This window comes from Crocodylus siamensis, chromosome 4 (genome assembly GCF_052110815.1).
Source record: "Crocodylus siamensis isolate JL-2025a chromosome 4, ASM5211081v1, whole genome shotgun sequence".
Taxonomy (NCBI): Eukaryota; Metazoa; Chordata; order Crocodylia; family Crocodylidae; genus Crocodylus; species Crocodylus siamensis.
In genome coordinates this window covers 159,965,186-159,985,044 of record NC_143398.1, presented here as the reverse complement: position 1 = coordinate 159,985,044, position 19,859 = coordinate 159,965,186, and the positions used below count along the sequence as shown (strand labels likewise).

Here is a 19,859-nt window from a genome sequence, read left to right as displayed (position 1 = left end):
CTGGCAGGGCTATGTCAGTAAGGTGACATAGGGGCTTTTAGGTGACACTGGGTATGTCTACATGTGTGCTTCAATGAGCGTTAGGCTATTTATGTGCATTAAAGCATTACAAAAAAAGTGTGCTTTCACTCATGTGCATTAAAATAGGCTAATGCACCTTTTTCTACTACCTCCCAATAGAGGGCAAGTTTACATGTGCTTTGGGGGCTGGGGTAAGGTGGCACTTTAATTAGAGTGGCTCCGAGAGCCACTGTAATTAAAGCATTGGTGCGTCTTGTGTATCAGCATCCCCACGCTTAAAAATAGTAGGGATGCTTTGACCTAAAGCTCACTCAACAAGCTTTAGTTCAAGTGGCCCCGCCACCATTTTTTAAGTGTGGATACGCTGATACACATGATGCAGGAGGCTGCTGGAGTGCGGTACTTGTCACGCTCCAGCACACTTGATTAATCGATTCTGCTCCGACATGCTGGAACTCCAGTGTGACACAGCAGCCTCCAGTCTTGTGTATAGGTGCCTGGAGGAACTAAATTTAATGTGCATTAATAAATGTTTAGATGCAAATTAATAAATGTGTAAATGCACCCACTGTAATGCAAATAATTACAGCCCTGAGTCAGTCACTAATTCACTGCTTAGCGAAAGGTAGGATACATAAACCTACATTTTCACCAGTGTCTACCAGTGCCTCAGTTTTGACTGACCAGCTTGAAAGAGCTGTGGTTGACTGACACAGGCAAAAGGTCAGTAAGGATTTTCCATTTTGAAAATGGGCCCCAGTTCGTGTCTCAGGCTTTGGCGGCATAGAGAAATTGACCAACTTCACTATACGGGAATAACCCAGTATATAACATGGGCACTTTATTTTGGAATAAAAGTTACTTTGTTGTAAGTCTTCTCAGATGCTTCAATGGCCAAAACAAGTTCATGTCCTCCTTTTGTAACTGTTTTGTTACCAGATGTCAACAGAGTTGCCCTAGGGATGAATTTGGCCCCAGGGTACTAATTACACACCACTACTTAGCACAAAAAATAATTATTACTCTACCAAGATCAATATACAGCAAAACGAGCAGTGAGCCATGAGCTTGACCAACGAAAACTATTCGTTTGCTGACTTACTTAGCAGCCTATTGAATCAGTACCTACTTTTCCCAATGGTCCTACTCATTGTGTAGGATGTGGTCAAGATGAAAAAGAGTGGGTATTCTGGAAAACTAGAATCTATATGAAGTGAGGATTCTCCAACAATATCTTCCTTTAAAAAAATATTTTTCCTAGTACTGTAATTGGAACTTCCACAAACGGCCCTTTTCATCTTCATAGCATTTATAAGCAGTGATTTTTCTCATTAAATTGTTTGCTTCCATGTATTGCAACAGTGAGTTCTTTTGGATAACTGTACATTATATTTAATATTACTAAAAAGGACATGCTCTTTTCCCAGTGTAAATGTTGCTGTTGTAATAATAACAACTATTCTTTCAATGGTTGTCATATTGTATTTGTGTTACCATCACTCCTAGGGGCCCTGCCAATGGAGCAGTCACATTCTGACAGGCCCTGTACAAACACAGAAGGGTCTTCCATTCCAGATTCTCAGCTTGCCTCATGTGTCATCTTTGATGAAAGCCCTACCCCATCATTGAGATTTGCACAGTATAGGAGCCTAATCACATGAAACTCATGCAGGATCTAGCCTTAAATGTGGGAAATTCTAGATTTTTCTGTATCACAGGGACACAGCTGAAGACAATAAATCCTGTGGGAAGGAAAACAGGAGATTGAGTTAGGCCCAGGGTCCATCTAGCCCAGTTTCATGTCTCTGACAAAGGCCAGAAACAGAGAAAGGCATAATAATTCCATATCTGGCAAATACAAGCTGACCTTAGCCGCACATCAGGTTTCATTCTGCTCTCTAATACACAGAGATTGACTTAAACTCTGAAGCACAGTGTTTAATATGCCTTCCAAAGTATTTATTAGCATTAACTCTTGTAACACTAGAAGATCTTGTTACATGAATGAGTGTCCAGTCCTTTGAGTCTTGCTAAATCCTCAGCCTCACCAATTCCCTGTGACAATGAGTTCTAATGAATTCTGTAATAAATTACAGAGCTGAAAAGACAACAACATAATATGCCATTGTGTTGCCAGTTGTAGATAACCAGCTACCTTTTCAACTCTCAGTTTTACCTGGGGCACTCAGTCATAAATTATTATTATAAAAGTTGTGAAGCAGACATAAGTGCTGTTTTATAGATAATTTGGGGATTTTGCAGTTTGGTGTCATTGTAAATTAATATGAAAACTAAACCATTTTGAAAGTACCTGCAAAGGCAAATTTAAAAAAAATGAATTGAGTCAATCAGAACATTTTTGTTTTGACTTGTGATTTTTTTATTTTGCATTATGCTCTATGGTATCTATTGCAAAATAAATATTTTGGAACAAAAAGTCCTTTCCACCTGAGAACTCAAACCATTTCATGCCTGCTGTGTCGACACAGAACATTTTGACATAGTCAGAATATCTTCTTCCCCTCTTTCCTTCCAATACAAAATTCCAGCATAATCAACCCAGTTTCACAAAGTGTTCTCATTTCAGTGGAATGGCATATTCCAGCAGAACAGAATTCCACTAAAATTTCTTCAAGTAACTCTAATTATGATGAAATGTCCTCGTCAGATAGGATGATCCTGTTTCATCATCTGCTATAAATTTGGACTCCTGGAGCCATAGCCCCTGAATTTTCACTACTTTGTGTCTATCTCTATTCTCTGTCTTACAGCTGTCCATCGTTGTAATATGTAAAGACCTGCCATGTCAATCCATAGCAATAGCACAGTCCAGAATGGACTTCATAGAGTGACTGTCACTTTCCCCCTCTCAGCGTCAAATCTCTTGTTGGGGTAGGATTTTTGTGGGGGGTGGTTGATTTGCTTCCAGATATTTGGAGGGAAGGGGGATATTTTGGGGGGTGAAAACGGAGGTGTCAGTGTTGCTACGAGGGAAAGACTTTTTCAAAGAGGAAGACTAGAGTGTTTCCTTCATTGAGGCTCTGTATGTGCCTGTTTTTTTTCCCCATGATAGCTTCTTCTACAGCTGGAAATCCTCAAGAGAGATTTTGTACCATCATTTTTACCTAGAAAGCACAGGTGTAAAATGCTGCTCTTGCTGAATAGAAGTGGAGAATTCTGATCGGTGATCTGTCATATCCTTTCTCCCCATGTTTGCACAAATGTAAATAGCTCCACGAGAAAAGAATCAGGCTTGTTCCATTCTGAATCAATTACAGTTAGTATTTGAAGGTGGTTTTTTTTCTAAAACCCTTGAAGGGCAGAAAAAAGACCAATGAAAAATGCATTAGAAATACGTCTCAATTGTTTTTTGTTGAAATACAGTCAAGACTTTAAAATATCAAATCCTCCCAGGCCTATTTATAAACGTCAGTTAATCGCATAACTTCTGCAGTGTGACTATTACTGCCCACATTTTATAGAAGGAGTCCATGTGTTTAGTGTATAAGGTCATGAATAGGAGTCAAAAGGCCTGGGTTCTCCTCCTGCCTCTACTACCTGTCTACTGGCAGCTTGCTGTCCCTCTCTCTGAAGCTTTTTTCCTTTTCAGCTGTGTTATGTTGAAGTTACTTGTTACACTTAGACCATACTAAGAGCACTTAAAACTCAAGTGTCCCCACATTAAAGCTCATTAAATCATGCTAAGTGCCCTCTGAGTGTCTCAAAGTTACACCATTTCAGACAAGGGTTAACTCTGAGTCATGGTGCCTAGCTCATGTTAGGGTATGTTCAGTCTGCTCCATTGAGAAAAATGAGCAATTTGCATTTCTCTGGCATTTCAGGATGCACAACCTCCAGCCTCCCCACACCCCCAGAGCAGGGGTAGAGCCCAGGTGTCCTGGCTCCTAGATACACCCCTGCTCACCAGCCCTCTAGTAGCAAGTCAGAGCTGTGGAAACAAGAAACAGTATTGACATGTGACTGCTCACAGCAGGTTTGAACTTTACACCACTTAACATTCCACAGGTTTAGTATGGTCTAAGTGTAATGTGCAGCTTCACCCTAAGTTTCATCTCTTTAGACTTCAGTCTCTTTAGCTAGGGACAGACATTGCACATAAACTGGGACAAGTGACTGGAAACTGGTTCAAATCCGTAACACAACAGAATTTCAGTGCACATAAACTGTTTTCAAAATGGCTGGAACCAGTTTAAGATAAACCTGGAAGGATGTAGTATCAGACTTTAGGCTAAATTGTTTTTTTGTAACAGATCCCCTCCAGACTCAAGTTAACTCACAGTCCCTCAGCATCCCAAGATCCTTTGCACCTTCCTCGCAAACCTCGCCTAGCAAGGTGGTTGGGTTAGCTTTGGTCCCAAGCTGTTTGTTCCAGCTGAATATGGAGGCGTGCTCTAGCACCCCCCGCCCCCGGCTTCATAGATTTCATAGACATTAGGGCTGGAAGGGACCTTGGAAGATCATTGAGTCCAGCCCCGCGACCCAGGGGCAGGAAGTCAGCTGGGGTCACAGGATCCCAGCAAGATAAATGTCCAATTGACTCTTGAAGGAATCCAGAGTAGGTGCTTGCACCACCTCTGGCAGCAGTCTATTCCTGGTCTTAGGGGCTCAGACTGTAAAGAAGTTCTTCCTTATGTCCAGCCTGAAACGGTCTTGGAGAAGTTTGTGACCATTTGACCTTGTCATCCCCTGGGGTGCTCTGGTGAACAGGTGTTCCCCCAGATCCTGATGTACACCCCTTATATACTTACAGGCAGCCACCAGGTCCCCCCTGAGCCTGTGCTTTTCCAGGCTGAAGAGTCCCTTAGCTCTCAGTCTCTCATCATAAGTGCTGTTTTCAGGCCCTCTGATCATGTGCGTGGATCTCCTCTGGACTCTCTCAAGCTTCTCCACATCGTTTTTAAATTGTGGAGCTCAGAAATGGATACACTTCTGGCCTGTGCCACTGCAGGCATGTGACTGCAGATTTGGAATCAAAAGTGAATGTCTGTTCACTTGCTTAGCTATTCAGTCTATGCAGTTTTAACTAACTTGCAAAGATTGAATAGATTCAGCCTCAGGCTTTTTGACTATCTGTACTTAGCCTTAGGGGGTTGCAAATGTCTCTTACTACGCACAGTGTCTTACGCAAACCAAGCCTGATCTTGGTTATTATACTAGAAGGTATTGATAACAAAGAGTTGCAGCTCCTTGTACAAATTCAACAGAACTGGTTTTCTCTGTGTAGGGGGTCTGTATTTTTTATTCTCTCTCACACTTTGCCAAATGAAGAACCCTCAGATCAATGGCAAAAATCCCATGGACTTCCCTGGAATGAGGTCTGGCCTAATTCTCCATGGTGCTGAATGCCTTCTGTAGGGTACAGAGCATTCTGCACCTTATCAGGGCAGCACCTATGATGAGCAGATCCTGTTGAAGTCAGTGATAACTGAAAAGTGTCAGCACCTCTTAGGTCCTTGTTCCTCATTGGTTTGCAAACTGTCAGTCCTGTTGGCTTCACTGGGGCTTTAGAGGATGAAAACAGGGATAGATTTTGTCCCTAAATATTCTGACGCTTGTTGACAGAGATGGGCCCTACTCTTTCCCCCTAGTGCAGGAGTGGGCAATTATTTCGGGCAGAGGGCCACTTACTGAGTTTTGGCAAGCCATTGAGGGCCGCATGACAGGCCACCAGGAGCAGATAAATATTAATTTTCTAAATTTTTTAGGGGCCCTCTGGGCCGGATAGAATGGCATGGTGGGCTGCATCTGGCCCCCAGGCCACATTTTGCCCACCCCTGCCCTAGTGGATGTTGTGGGGATCTTGAGATCCAGGTTCAAACTTTACTGCCTGGCTAAAGTGCTGAGTTGTTGATCTCTGTGCATGTGCAGCATGTGCTAAGAATGGTTTTATGGACTCTCACACTAACTGTAACACAGGGTGAGTCTGAGAGATGTTTGATGAGGGGAGCGGACTGGGGCATGGGGGCAAAGACCCCCTTTGGGGGAAAAGGAGGAAGGCTCATGTTTCTTGAAATCAACCAGGGCTTGTTAAATCCTTCCCTGTATCATCTTACCAGAAATTGATTCGGGGGCTTCTGTTGATAATTCTGCGCACCAGATGTGGACTGCAACTGGGGTAGGGATAGTGGGACACTCCCAGCCAGAAGTTGTTGGGGGAGGCTAGGCCTATGTGGATGGGTGGAGGAGGAAAGGGGAATATGAATGCAGGGTTGCAAATCCACCCCCACACAACCTCCTCTTTTTTCTTTTCAACCTCTACTCTCACTGGCAGAAAACTTGTCCTTCTAACACTTTCTGGTTTCCTTTGCAGAGTCGGAAGGACAAGGAAAGACCTAAACAGAAGCACAAAAAGCGGCCAGAATCTCCCACCAGCCTCACCCCGTCTTCTGTGCCCGTCACTGCTGAGAAGGTACCAGATCTACAGGAGATGCCGGGAGTGGCTGGGGGGCAGGGAATCTGCACAAACTCCACTCTCTCAGGGTAGAGGGAAGCATCAGGCACTGGAGCAGAAAAGAGGCTTTGCCCATGTATTTTCTTTCCTTATTTCTCATATTCCTTCTTTTCCTTCCCTTAGTCCCTACCCCAGCCCCCACCTTGGGAATTTCACACTGCAGCTGTCTTGCTTTCTGTTGGCGTTGACGACATAATCACTGAGCTAAAGTCCCCAGTGGTTGAGCTGCATGTGCCACCCTGTTTGGCAGCAGATGTTCATGTTTAAAGCTCCTGTAGAGTAAATCTGTATCCAGGCTTTTGCCATTTCTTCTGCCATGCTATACACAGCTCGGGCAGATGGATGGTAGGTACCTCCATTTTGGGATGGGAAGGAATGAGCTGAGACCAGGGTCTTAATGCAGGAGTCCTATTTAATAATGTTTTGCCCCTGTCTGCTCCCTTCCATCCAGGGAGAGCAAAACACCTAATAAATATTAATTAAGCCTCAAGCTCCCCCAGCAGGGGAAGCATGGTTAATTATGGTATTACCCCATTTCAGGGGAAACAGAGGCTCAAAGTGTCTGATTCTTTTATTGTCCTTGGTTCTCTTCTGCAGGATTTAAAGGCAGCAGAACTCTCTACTGGGGAATCATTCTATGGTAGAGACTTCCCCAGGTGGTGCCTGTACCAGCTTTATATCATCCCCAGTATTGGGCATATGCTGGGGGTGTGGGCAAAGTACTGATGTGCTCCTGCACATCTCTTCTCATGCACTGCCCCTTGAGCTGCCTGTGGCATCTTCAGGTATATTACAGCAGCCTGGAAGCTATTCTAGTTCATGCCAGGGTTGTGCACCAGAATGCAGAGCTTAAACATGGTAGAACTCAATCAGAGCAGAAGTCAAGGCCACAGTGGAGAAACGTGTAGCCCCAAGATTACACTGGGGTCTGTAGAAAGAGCAAAGACTAGAACCCACGTGTCCTGACTCCCAGGATAGCATCTGATGAAGTAAATTTGGGCTTACAACAGCTTGTGCTGTACATCTTTGATTTAGTTAAGTCCTTAAGTTTCTGCCTGACTTCAGACTAACACAGCTAACTACTTCTCTGTGCACTCAAGGGACACTTTATGGGGAAGGCCAGATCTGGAGGCAGTCACAGATGAGGATAGAGGTACACTGGCAAAGCCATGGGAGGGGCCAGACCCAAGTTGAAGGAGCAGGATTCCAGCTCAAGATTAGATTGGATTATCTGGATTCTGTGTGAGGCCCAGAGCTGGAACAGAAGAGTGGGTGTAGATTGGCACTGAAGTGCCTGGGCAGAGCCGTACGTGGGAGTCCCAGGCTTAGAGTAGCAGCATGGAGGTGCCGTGAGAGAGCTGGGCACACCCTGCTGACTTGTGCTTTCCTGGCTTGTATGAGTGCAGTTCAATTCCTGCTTTTGTGAATAATGGGTTTGCCCAGTTAACAGAGCTGTTGGGAACTGATGTGCTAAGAAGATTATTTTCAAGCCCTACCGAAATTCAAAACCTGACTCCCAACTGGCTAGAGTGGCTGTTAGACAATTACCCACTGTCTCCTGCAAAGCTCTATTTTAAGAATGGGGGAAGGGCCTTATTCAGGTTTACAGTCACCTTTCAGCACTTCATAAGCTGAAATCCAGGTCATCCTGATTACCCTAGACATGCTTGACTGACAGGGCCTTAATCTTTTCCCAGGGTTTTATTCTTATTAATCCTTGTAACAATGAGGGATGGTCCCTTAGTGTTTTCTGTGCACAGTTCCCAAAGCATCACACAAACCATCTTCTACTGAAGTGTACTCACTTCTGGGGTGGAGTATGACAGCTGTTGAACAGTGCACTGCAGTATTACACAACTCAGGAATGTAAGTGGAGAATCTGGTATCTGTTTGAAACCATGTCATGAGCTAGACTGTCTGGGTGCATCTGCATATGCAATTAATGTGCTTGAATTTTCTATACAAAAACTTAACATGCATTAAACTGCACCCCCACATGCATCTGAACATGTGCCCAGTGGGAGCAAATTTGCTCCCACTGGGAGCAGTTCAGTTCAGGGTTGCTTCTGCCCTGCTCTGCCCCACTGCAGCAGCTAGGGGGAGCTCCAGGTTCCCCCACGTGCCAGCCCTGGGCTAGCAGGAAGCATGGGGGCTGGTCCTCATCTCCCCAGGGTTGGGGAGAGATGTCTCCATTGCCAGGCAGCTGCCTCCCAGCCATGTGGAGATTGGGACCAATCTCCATGTGGCTGGGAGCTAGCTGCCTACAGAGCTGGGACAGCTCTCCCTGTCCCTTTTGGGCCCCTGCTACCAAAGCTGGCCAGGAGCAGTTTGCTTTGTGAGCTTTGATGCATTGGTTTAATGCACCGATTCCTAGTACCTGTATCTACAGGTACTAGGAAATGGATCATTAGATTAATCTAGTGCACAGTAATTGCTGTGCACATGTAGATGCGGATGCATCTCATGTAGACACACCCTTGGTGTCTCTCTCTAGATCAGTGGTTCCCCACCTTTTTATGCTCAAGGTGCCACTTATTAAACTGAACGCATCCCTTGGTAGACTCAAGATACCCCTTGGAAAATGCCAGCTTTTAGTTTTCACTTAGTTTTTGACTATGGAAAATAACAGATCAATTTTTCTGTTACAAAGTACTCAGAAAGCCCACAGCAGGTCAGAATGTATTTAAAACTGTAAATTCCTATTCAAAATCTTTGGGTTGATTTTTTGAATCAAGTTTGCACACCTAATAATGCTAACATTGTATGGCATCCCACAGCACATTTGAAAGGTTCTCAACACACGTCAGCATGTTATGGCACCCTGGATGAGAATCACTGTTCTAGATATTTGCACCCATATAATGATATCAGTAGAGTTACACTGATGTAACCTCTGGAAAAATATTTATGGCACAGAAGCAAGCTCCATCTCACACCAGAGTGGCATCTATACATGGGGCATTTACCCTGAGATAGTACAAAATGACTCTGGTACACTCTGAATCATATTCATTGCACTTCTCCAGCTGGAGTTTGTTTAGGACAAAGATAAGTCCTCAGATTGTTTGGTGTGGGTGTTAATCCAAAAAGCAACATATGTGGGTGAACAGTTAGGGAAAGTTTGTTTGGCAAAGAGTGCATTACTCAAAGAAACAGAATAGTCCAGTAGTTAGGGGCATAGGCCTGTGCATCAGAAGGGACGGGCTTATTCCTGCCTCTGCCATTTTCCTGCTGTGTGACCTTGTATAAGTCATTTACAGTCTCTGCTGCCTCACTCTGGACCAGGTAAAAAGCCCTTTAGGGCAGGGATTGTTCCAAACTATGAGTCTGTATAGAACCAAGCACCACACAGCTCCAATTTAACTTAGGTGTTGGGTGCTGCTACCCCTTCCTTGAAATGCTCAAGTGCCATAGGCTGAAGACAGGAACTGCTTGCTTACTGCATTCTTGTCTTCAAGCCCAGTCCAGCTCTGCCCAAATAATGAGCTTTTCCCCAAGGCAGCAAAGCTTGTGTCTTTCTGGCTCTCCACATTCCCCACATACTCCTACTTCTTGACTAATTGTGATAACGGTTGCCCCGATAAGCATCCTCTCCAGTACCCATGGACGTTTAGCAGTCCTCCTGTCACCACACTGGGTTCATCACTATTTTGCAACATTCTGGTCATTCCAGTGTCCCTGGGTGCCCTGTCAAGAGTTATTCCCAGTGCTGCTGCCCATACTCCATCCAGTCAGTTACCTGGGGGAGTGGGGATTGTGCTGTGTTTCAAAGCTGAAATTTGCCTGGATGCATTAGTTATAAGGACACTGGATGTTTTGGGGAAGACGGATGAAGCAGTAAAAGGCTGAAGAGCCTTTTGGGCTCTAGGTTGCCAATTCAAATGCAGTCCAGCGGGGCACTGGTTGACAGCTGGGAGCTGGGTAAGTCTTTCCAGTCATCCCAAAATTCACTGCCTCAGGAAATGAGACTTCTTGAAGCTCTCCTCAGAGAGGCCAAGATTTGGATAGAGCGGGCGCATCTACACATTCATTAATGCACTTTTGCTACTGCACGTTACTACATGTACTACATTAATGGGCATTGGGCTGCCCCAATGTGCAGTAGCAATAGTAATTGCCTTTTTAGTGATGTTTAATGCGCAGTAGAATAGGCTACTATGCATTACAGTGCATATGTAGATGCACCCAGTGTGGAGATTGAATTCACCTCTCAGGGGGGCTTTTTAGGTAAGCAGGCCTAGCTGTGGGGATAGTGAAGCTTGCTCTATATGTGGCCTTGTGACCTGGTCAGGATGTTTCTTAGGAGCCTAGCTTGAAGCTTGCCAGCTCTGAAAAAAACAGGACATGAGCTTTGTGGTGATCGCTAGACAGTGGGTGTGTCTACACAAGACACTAAATGCACAATAAATTAATTCTACTGCTTACTAGCGCATCACAGCAAAAGCCATGCTAATTTGCTAATGCGCAGTAGAATTAGTCTACTTCACTTTAGTGTCACTAAAAAGGCATGCAGCAACACTACTGTGCAGTACCACTGGTTACTGCACATTGAGTACAGGTACAAAACTTAATGTGCGGTAATTACAGCACATTAATGCACGTGTAGATATATATGCCCAGTGTGGCACAGGAAAGATATCTGGAAGGAACAGAGGGATACTGGGAGAAACCAGCCCTTCCAGCCCCAGGGAGTACTGAATCGAAGAGGGCAAAATGTCTTTGTCCAGGGATTTGAACACTTCTAAGAGCATCAGCCACCCTGCGCTGCAGGAGGGGCAAACACAGCCTTTGGCATCTGACCTGGGATCAGAGCTGCCAGCCAGCTTCCTTCGGATTGGCCAGGAGAAGGAATTCGTAGCACGGTTGCCAAGGCAGCCCCATATCCAATGGGATTTGTGCTTCTGTCCCAATATGCAAACAGAAAAGCTTGTGGGTCTTTTAAATGAATGTGTGGAGGAGGGGAGTTAAATCAGGCAAATATTTAGGTGCCAGTGATATTTAGGAGCTGGAGAAGTAACTGTGTGTCATGATGCCTCTGTCTGTCTGTCACAAAACCATTTCCTGTTGCTGGCAGCTGTCTAAGAGTGTTCCCTGTAGGCGTCAGCAGCTGATGAAGTGACCTCTGGCTCACAAAAGCTTGTGTATCTCTGATTCAGTTTGTCTGTAAGGTACATTTCTACCTGCCTTCTGTAGGGATTAGTGTCACCAGATCTCACCAACCTGCAGCGACAGTGGAGAAACCACCCATGAGCTTGGGGTGAGGTGGAGGGTGGGCTGAGCCATGGGAATCAACCAGGGGTTGGACTTTCTTCTGTGCTGGTAGCACGTGCCATTAGAGAGCCAGCTCTGTAGCCCCCAGTGCTTCCTTCATCATTGAGTACGGGGGAAGGAGTAGCAGCCAAGGACAATACACAGTTAGGGTGGCCATCACAGAAGACAGTCCAGTTGTCCTCTGTGATGGCCCAGAAAAATAGAGGACGTAAAGGCATCGGGTTTCATATCAATAGAGGACAGAGTAGCAGAAAACCAGGATGTCCTCTATGATGGCCACCCTATACATAGGTGATCCACTGGGGTAGTGTGTTTGGTTGGGATTGAAGACCTGGGTTGAGCCCCTGGTTCTACTACCAATGTCCTGTGCAAACTTACGCCCCTCACCTACAACCAAACGTTTTTAAGGCAGTTAGGTACTGAGTGGGATTTTTCCCAGGAGCACCTGCCTTGTTCAGCTGACCTCACTGAGGCCAAAATTTCACCCCAAAGGCAAACTGCACTGTGTGCCATTGCCAATCTATGCAACCAGTTTGGCGTCTCTGTTAGCTTTCTTGTGTTTATTTCAGTTTTATAATCAAAATGTGCATTGCCACCTAGGTTTCACCTCTCCACCGTGAGCTAATTCAATTTTTGTCCCACGATCCCCTCCTGACACGCTGGATTAAAAAAAGGGGGGGGCTCTTTGATGTGGGTTCAGTCTCCCTTTTGCAATCAGTCGACTTTAACTCCTGACTCATGTAGGCAATTTTAAAGGTCCCGCAAGATGCCTGTCTGCTTCGGCACCTACATACCTTTAAAATCTGGCCCTTAGCTTCCCATCTGTACAATGGGGATAATAGCATTGCCCTACTGTGGGTAGGCCAGGTGTGGGTAAATACATTACAGTTTGTGGAGGGATACAAGCTTGTCTACACAGGAAGCTAGGAGTTGGGATTGTAGCATGCCAGCTACCGTGTGTTTTGAAAAAAGATTAAGCTACCTTGCACAAATGTATTCTTGGTGCAGGCTGAGAGTGTTCAATTAGGGAGTTAATCCAGAGCAGTACGTGTGCTTTGAATTTACACTCTAGTTACTGCCTAGTTTCTTCCCCAAGTGGAATAGCCTGTCTAAGGACCATAGATGAATGATTGCAGGTGCATTAATGGGTTGAGGTGCAGGCCGGCTTGCAGGGGAGGAGAGGTTGTGGTGGGGTTGGTCCAGGTGCAGACTGTCCTGTTCAGAAGCAGGGCAGGCAGTTCACGTGACATGCACACTCATAATGCAGCAAATGCGTGGTGCCTGCTGTCCCAGGTTACCACACACATGGAACAACCACTGCTGTGTCCTTCCTTCCCCCTGCAAAAGCCCCTGGGGAGCCATCCGGCTCTGCTGATTGCACTTGCAGTAAATCTGCGGTGTTCTGAACCGCCCCAGATGCCTCCTCCTGGCCAGCTGCAGACATCCCGATCACTTGTTGACACGTACTCACACATGCTTCGGGCCACAACATCTGGCAGGCGAGACCAACCCACTCTGAGTCTTGTAATCCAAGCCACAATTGCCAAGGCCTCGCTGCACCCACCCAGCACTTCTTGCCCTCCCCCTTATAGGTCAGGTGCTGGGAAGGGGAGCATGGGAGGGGAGAGGAATATCTGATTGGACCTTTCCAGCTGGGAGGCGGGGAAGCTTTCCAGGTTTCCCACTGTCATCTGAGCCTTAACTGTATACCAGCAGGCCTGAGTCTGCCAGGAAGAAGAGAAAGATCCTGACAGAGCTTTGGGAAAATTTGCTTGCCTTGTCTGGATTTGCAGTGACTCCAATGGCACTGGCAGCCAGTATAGGAGTCACACTAATTGTTTGCCTCTCCAAAAATCAGAGCAAACCTAAACCCCAGAGCTTAACAAGAAATCCCCCTCCTCCCCCCTCCCAGTCTTTGTATTAAGCACAAGCTGGTGATTAAAGTACAGAACTGGAGTCGGGAGATCTGGGTGGAGCTCCATGACCTTGGAACACAGTACATAGGACCTGCGTCTGTCATCAGTGGGAAACCAGCCACTGCCATTCAGGCCTGCATGACCAGGCCCCTCATCTTTGTTAAATGCATTTACCTGCCTCTCCAGACAGCTTAGTTTCCTGACTGGTACAAAGAGCTTTGTAACCATTGGAGAGAAGGGGCTGCAGGAATTCTAAATACCATTAGCCGGGATTTTCCAAGGGAGTCTACTAGAGCTGGATGCATAGTTCACACCAGAATTCAGCTGGAGCAGAGTGCCTAATTATCTTTCCCTCTTAGGGATACCCCAGATATTCTTGTTAAGCAATCCACCTTAGAAGTCCTGCAAGGAGGGGAAGGATGGTATATAGGGGTGAGTCACTTGGTGGCTGGGTTTTTTAAGGTCTGTAGGTAGCTCCTTCACTTCGGGACTAAATACCTTTTAGGACTTGAGTCTCAACCTCGCCTTGCCTCAGTTCCCCTTCAGCAAATGGGGATAATAGACCTGCCCTGTCTTACAGGGTCATTGGGAGATTGAGAGCATTCAAGACTGTGAGGGGCTCAGGTGGGGCTGATAATGGGACTCATCTAAAGGCCTCACCTAAGGGCCTTAGCTAGACAGAAAACTTTTGCTGCAAGATTGTTTAACCTCTGGCTACAGATGCATCTTTAAAAAGCAGCTGACCATTAGTCTCCTTCTTGTTGGCTGCTTCACTGTATCTTTTGTCTCACAGAGATCAGGAGAGCTACCACTGTCACTGAATCATCCATTGTTCCCATCCTCCCCGCTCTCTCATCAGTATTAGTTTAATCCAGGGCAAGGCAGTTCTGTACAAGTGTTTTCCACGCTGTATCATTCCTCCCCCCTCCTCCCCCCTTCCTTGTCTCATAAGTGGTTCCCTCTAGTTGCTCATCTCTCCAATCAGGATGCAAAGAGGGGCTCTTCTGATTTCCGATAAATAAATTAATGAATGAACAGTTTAGGTGCTGCAGAGTGTCAGAAGGAGGCCAGGAAACAGGTACAGCTTCTTGGCAATGTTGTGTGACTCAGTGTATGTGTGTGCGCATCTGTGTGTGTGTGTGTGTGTGTGTGTGTGCGCACATGTCTGTCTCTCTTCTCCTGACTGTTTCATTTCCCTCTGCCAGCTCATGGACTGGGGACTTGTTCTCCCCATCAGGATTCTTGAACTCAGCTGAGAGGGGAGACCTGTTTGGTTAGGAAATTTTTTTTTAAGAGCTGCATTTTGAGAGGCAGCTGTCACTTGCCCACTGCTGTGGGCTTCTTGCTCCCCACTCCCATCCCCTCCCCACACACGCACACATATATAATGCATCCTGTAAATTTAAATCTCTTCTGGCAGATTTCACATTGAGGAAAAGTTGATAGCTTTGCAGAGCAAAGGTCTCTGTTCAAGCACAGGACAGGTACCACTTAGGCCCCAGCCCAGCAGGCTTCCTTCATCCTATTTCTAATCTGCTGCAGACTTGAGCCCAAGAGACCCTCACTAGAAATGAGATGGGGTTACAATCTTTATTGTTTATTCATCCCTGGACCTACTTTAGGACCAGCCAAGATTGAGGCCCTGCTGTGGCAGGCACTGTGCACAGACACAGCGAGAAAGAAAATCCTGGCCTCACCAGAGTTTACAGGAGAGGAAAGTGAGATACAAAGAAGGGCTCTGATGTTCCCCGGCACGAAGCACAGATGAGAACAGAATACAGGTGTCTTCACGCTAAGAACAGCCTCTTTGTAGAGGCTACCAAGGAAGAGAGAGGCTGCCAGGTATGGCATGTCTGGCATGTCTGGCTCTGATAGCATCTGGTTTGTGACCCCCAGTGTGTTGCACACAGAAGTCACCAAGACACTCTCCAGGGGCATGGGGTGAAATCCCTGCTCCACTGAACTCAGTGGGAGTTTTCCCATTGGCTTTACTGGGGCCTAGTTTTCATCCCTTGCAATGAGCAACTCTACATCCTGTTCAGTACTGGTCACCAAGCTGGCTTGACCCCTCTGTTAACTCCTTCTTTTAATTTTCCTATCAAGATTTATTTTCCAGCTTAGATTTCACCCCACCACCCGCTGCTGATTCATTATTCACCCCCCACACTGTCCTCCCCTCCCCTCTTGGCATATTGCATTAACAAGAATGCTCTTTGATGTGGTTTCTACCTCCTTCTTGCTTTACTTATGTAGCATTGTGCACCTTGTAAGTCGACCCAAAGAGATGAGTTTATAGAGGAGCCCTGAGGGCTTTGCATCTACTCTGAGTGCCATCTTCAGGGGCTTGTGGTTATTACAGGCAGTATCTCCTTGAGATGTGAACTTTGCCTTCCCTAAGGCAGCCTGTGGAACAGCCTCAATGCTTACCATAGCTCCCAGAAACTCCTCCCCCTCCCATTCTGTCTTTCCCTGGCAGATGCGGAAGGTCGGAAAGATTTTCATACTCCCTCTGTGATCATAAATCAAGAGGGTTTAATCCTCTACATCCAGGAGTTTGTGACGAGAAAATACATATTCCTTCCCAATTTCCACCGCTCCCTTCCTCCTGTCTTTCATATTCCTGGCACATCTGGTATGCATTAGGCTGCCAGCTGTTGAACTGTGCAGAGTGATTAAACCAAGCAGGAGGAACAGGGGTCAATTTTTATCTGGGCATTAATGGGTCTGCATCACAGGCCCATTTGATTAATCCACCCCAAGGAAAGGGCACTTGGAGTTAGGGGCAGTGAAGTCAAGAGCAGGAACCATATTTTTCTGTAGTTTGCTCCTGTTTGCCTGTCTGGGGCAATAGAAGAACCTTGTACTAGTTCATGGATTTTTATTTTGGACTGAACCCATCAAGTTTCAGTGAGGGTCAAAAGTCTGACTTTGCAAAAGTAGCATCTTGCAGGTAGTGATTTTTGATCTTTTCTGGGCTAATTTTGAACTGGCAAAAGAATTCTTTGTCCCAGCACAGGTGCCCTGAGGGCTCCCTGGTCCCCATGTATCCCCATTCCCTCTTGGACAGCCCACTGGATTTCCAAGCTCCAGGCGTATCTGGTCAGTTTTGATCCATGTAGGTGGATATGTAGGCTTCTCCATTTCCTGAGGTGCTTTCTGTAGCATCTGTAACTGCACTGTGCAAAATACTGCACCGATAATGGCATTTGGTCAACCATTTACTTTAATAGCTGTCATGGGAGGTTCTAGGTACCCTTCTTGGTTAGCTACCCTGGTGCTCCTGGAGACAATGGCATGTGGCATGGCACTGAAGAGTAGTGACAAAATATAATGGGGGCACAAATGGAGTTGTACTAATAAATTCATCACTTGTAAGCAGCATGGGGTGTCTTACATAGAAACATCACTTCAGAAAGCAGGGGATGAATAGTCTTTGAATAGGCATGACTTCACATGGAATATTATCTTCCATGCTGGGCACCATTTTAGCAAAAAAGATATTGATATCTCTGAGTAGAACCAAAGGAAAATGACTAAGGGACTGGAGAGACTTGCAAGAGCTCATGGCCTGATTCTGACACACTGGTCACTTGCCGAATCTGTTCATCTGAATTAGAGGGGGCCTGTTTGGTGCTTTTGAAAAGAAAGCCCCAAGGACTGGAATTTCCAAAGGTTCATAAAAGAAGCGATCAAATCCTTTTGGAATTATTAGGCCTCTATGAAGAAAAAGTAGCCTAAATCCATGTAGCTCAGCTAAGACAGCATGTATGTCTCCCAGCATTGGAAGCATGTAGAGACCAGAAAACAAAGGCAAGCTAAATAGGGAGCAGAACTAGAATGAGGGGGCGATCTTAAGAAAAGGGAACAAGCTTCCCCCCCAGTAGGAGCTGGCAGACAATGGAAGGAAGGGTTTCTCAAGAAAAGCAGTAGACAATTCAATGCTTAGTCCTTTTAAACAGCAGCTTGGACTGAGCATTAGAAAACAGGCTGTATGGAACAGCCCTGTGTTAGGGGAAGGGCATATGTCCCGGGAGGTCTTTTCCATCTCTAACATCTCTAACATCTGTGACTTTGCACATGAACACCTTCAGGAGTAAATTGGATGCTTATCTTGCTAGGATCCTATGACCCCAGCTGACTTCCTGCCCTTCGGGCGGGGGGCTGGACTCAGTGATCTAGGTCCCTTCCAGCCCTATTGTCTATAAAATCTATGAAAGTGTTGTCAGTGTCTGGAGATTAAATCTATGCAAAATAATTGTCAGTGGCTTAGCCATGAAGGGGAAATGGGCACTGGCCCCAGTCACTGACCCCGGTAGGGGTGCAAAAATAGCAGAGGCTATGCTGTCAGCTTGGCCACCACCACCATCAGCGCAACCACCAGCACTGTGCCAGTGCCATCCAGGGTGCTCAAGTGTCCAGTTAGGTCTCTGGAGCTAAATGGCCCGAGAATATTCTGAGCATCCCTAAACCCTTACTCTGCTCCCCAAAGTTTATGATATCCCAGAGCCTCTTTACATGTCAGAAGGACTTTCTGAGTCCGAAGGGAACCTGGGTGATATCCAGCTAAGCGTCAGAGTCTGCCTTGCATACTGATCAGGACTGTCTCATTGTATCCCTGTGCTTCCTGGATGTATTCACCTGTGAATACATCCAGGGAGCACAGGTGAATACATCCAGGGAGCACATGGATACAATGAGACAGTCCTGATCAGCATGCAAGGCAGACTGATGCTTAGCTAGACATCACCCAGTTGAAGTCAATGGGAGCTGAAACTATGGCGAGCCTAGGGTCTCAAGTCCAGTGCCCCCAAAACAGCTGGCATATAAAAATGTTTCTTTTTCCCTCCTTTGAATGTGTTGAGGGCATGTAGGAGGAGAATAACTTGGCCCTGGGTTATACCAGGACCATCCCTTCATTAGAATGATTTGTCTTAAGTGGAAAATCAACCAAGAATGAGCTGATACATACATGTTGGGACTGACTGCACTACCCTCTACTTATGCCCTTTCCAGAGCTCCACCAGCCACCATGAGGGTAATAAGGAGAGCTCTGAGGGCAGCAGATCAGAGGTGAAAGGCAAGAAATCCTCAAGCCATGGCACCAGCCACAAGGGGAAGAAGACGGGAAGCGGGAAAAGCTCAACTGGCTTCAGCTTGGCCACCTCCAGTGGGACGTTCCAGCCTGCAGGTAATGGATGGATGGCAGGGAGAAGAGAAGGGAGGGGAGACCAAGGGAGGGAAGAGAAAAGTGAGAAAATTTTGCATGACACTAGCAAAAGGAGCAAGGATAGCTCCCAAGACAAAGTGCTGGGAAGTGTCTCCCATCTGACAGATAAACTGTGTGGAGAGAAGCATAAACTCACGGAGTTGTTGGCCCTCTGCAAAACTTCACTGACTTCAGTGAAGGAGTCTGACCTTATGAAGTCCCCTTTGTGGGACTGACTGGAACCAGACCTGTCCCTCCAATGGGGCAGGTGGAACAGATTGCAGCCATGAAGGAATTCAGACCTACTTATTAAATTCCCAAGCATTGGCTGCTGATGCTTTCTTAGTACAAATGTCCTAGCTGCTCCTGCCATTGCAGGCACCCTTCTAAAATAGATTACCTTAGAAAATAAAGGGTCTCAACTTTAGCCAGCAGCAGGGAGTCAGGATGCTGGGCTTCAATTTGCAGCTTTGCTGCTGACTCACGGCATTACTTCGGTGAAGTGGCTTTATTTTTCCCAGTTCCTTAGTTTCTCCACTCTCTGTAACACTAGTGAACCACCTCCTGGGGAGGTCAGGAAGTTTCATTACTCTTTATATAAGCCCGTTTGGTCTCACCAGGGAAAGGCAAAGTCTTACTGGGATTAACTCCATGTGGGAGGGGATAAGCAGGTCCAGATGTGGGTTGGAGTCCCTCTCCTGTCTGCACTACAAGGAAAGGAGAATACTGTATCAGAATAATGGGTGGAGGGGAAAGGATACTGTTCAGAGGCAGCATGTGCAGCACCTGCCCTCCCTTCTTTGGTCTGTGTGTCTGAGCCTTAGGTTTTTGGAGCCCTGGGGATGGACCTGAACTAAAACCCAGCATCTGCAGTCTTCTGAGCTTCAGATTAGAGTTTTATGGGGTCTGCGTCCAACTTTAACCTAGCCAGATTCTTCCCAGGACCAGTGGGATGACCATATATTTTTCTACC

General features: G+C 46.2%; 1 protein-coding gene across 6 annotated transcripts in view; it reads left to right on the top strand.

Moving 5' to 3' along the window:
• The window catches only part of MLLT6 (MLLT6, PHD finger containing), a 93,364-nt gene that overhangs the window by 42,680 nt on the left and 30,825 nt on the right, over positions 1 to 19,859 (top strand). For all 6 annotated transcript variants that reach the window (XM_090044572.1, XM_090044571.1, XM_090044577.1 and 3 more), the window contains 2 exons: positions 6,353 to 6,451; positions 18,694 to 18,868. In XM_090044572.1, coding sequence (XP_089900698.1) covers positions 6,353 to 6,451; positions 18,694 to 18,868 — 274 coding nt within the window. The remainder of the gene's footprint in view (positions 1 to 6,352; positions 6,452 to 18,693; positions 18,869 to 19,859) is intronic.